The sequence below is a fragment of the Diaphorina citri genome, unplaced genomic scaffold (assembly GCF_000475195.1).
Source record: "Diaphorina citri unplaced genomic scaffold, Diaci psyllid genome assembly version 1.1 scaffold3409, whole genome shotgun sequence".
NCBI lineage: Eukaryota > Metazoa > Arthropoda > Insecta > Hemiptera > Psyllidae > Diaphorina > Diaphorina citri.
In genome coordinates, this window is record NW_007380817.1 from 23,862 (window position 1) to 25,538 (window position 1,677).

The window sequence follows — 1,677 nt, forward strand, 5'->3', positions numbered from 1 at the left end:
AAAACGAAGAAAAAAAATTGCTTTTTTTTTTTTTTTTTTTTTTTTTTTTTTTTGAAGAGGTGCTTTGATATTAAACAAATAAGCTTCGTTCTCTGAACGGCTAGCTTTCTCCTATCCTGTCTTCCTTCCCTCTTCGATTTCAGGACGATGAGACCTTAGCAGTTACAGTTCCCCTATCAAAACTCTTGAAAAAAAAAGTTTTGATACCTAGAGAGAACGGTAATAACGGATGTTTTAGTCTTATCATTCCAAGATTGAAGAGATAAGGAGGACAGTATAGGAGAATGTCAGCCGTTCCGAAAACGGACCTCGGACAGAAGGAGAATTTAGCTAATAACTTACTTGGACAGATATTCATCAAAGTCCTCCAGGGTGACAGGTTGCATGGTGGTGGGCAAGACATCATCTCCATCTTCAGTTATCAAAGTACCCATACCCTTCAGGATGAATAACTCATTCCTAATGGAAATTTAGCTGATAACTTGGACTGGACAGGACAGGAATTTAGCTAATAACTTACTTGGACAGATATTCATCAAAGTCCTCCAGGGTGACAGGTTGCATGGTGGTGGGCAAGAGAAAGTCAATAATACAAAGCGTAAGATAAGAGTCGAATGTCAAAACGGCAATTCAAAAATCATCTCTTTAATTGCCCCGCTAAACCCATCATCCTAACCCTGATAGACCATTTGGAGAACCCAATGCAAGTTGCCACCTTCCTTGATCTCATTCCTTGGTAGAATTGTGGAGTTCTCCATCTTCAGTTATCAGAGTACCCATACCCTTCAGGGTGAATAACTCATTCCTGATGGGAATTTAGCTACTTACTTGGACAGGACAGGAATTTAGCTAATAACTTACTTGGACAGATATTCATCAAAGTCCTCCAGGGTGACAGGTTGCAAAGGCGTTCTCTACCACCTAACCCTTAGAGCTCCATTATTATGTGGTCAATTTCTCAAATAAATGAGGATAGAACTCCATATCTCGGCTGGGATCGAACCCGCGCTCTCTTCTTTACCAGGCGAGCGTCTTGACCACTACACCACCGAGGCACCTCATTATTCAAGGTTGCTGGCTTGTCACTTTGAACTGTCGAGTGTCGATCTTCCTGATGTGCAAGAGTTCCGGAACCCAGTCACTCTATTGGGCTTTCGAAAGCCTAGTTTTCTCGGTATAGACATATGACTTACCCTCCAATGTTCGGCACAAAACATGGCTCTGTCAGGCATCGAATGGAAGAGAGGCCAGAAGGTGCCATTACAGCAACCGTTGTAGTAGCTGTCGAATATCTTTGGATCAATGTGAACTGACATCACCTGAAATCCAGTAGAAAATAGAAATAATTTACAATTTGTAACCATTTCATTACCACTAAAAATTCCTTTTAAAAGAGGTTTGACAGAAGGAACCGTAACTGCTAAGGTCTTACTGTCCCGAAATCGAATAGAGAGAAGGAAGACAGGATGGGAAAAAGCCAGCCGTTCCGAGAACGAACATTATCCCTTCGGGATAAATCCGCCCCGTGCGAAAATCGAACCCGCGGCATAGGCTGGCTGAAGATGTCTGAAATGGCGAAACGCGTTTGGTTATAAATAAATTAATGAGCTATTAGTACTCATTAGCTGTTCATTATACATGTTCATGTTTCATATGCATTCCTATCTGCCATAAGTA

The 1,677-nt window shown here is 41.4% G+C and overlaps 1 protein-coding gene across 1 annotated transcript in view; it reads right to left on the reverse strand.

The window, feature by feature from the left end:
• The window catches only part of LOC103520276 (alpha,alpha-trehalose-phosphate synthase [UDP-forming]), a gene marked incomplete at its 3' end in the record, with an annotated part of 31,502 nt that overhangs the window by 23,774 nt on the left and 6,051 nt on the right, over positions 1–1,677 (reverse strand). Inside the window, exon 5 of the mRNA XM_017448459.2 lies at positions 1,194–1,319. Within this exon, the coding sequence (XP_017303948.2) occupies positions 1,194–1,319 (126 nt within the window). The remainder of the gene's footprint in view (positions 1–1,193; positions 1,320–1,677) is intronic.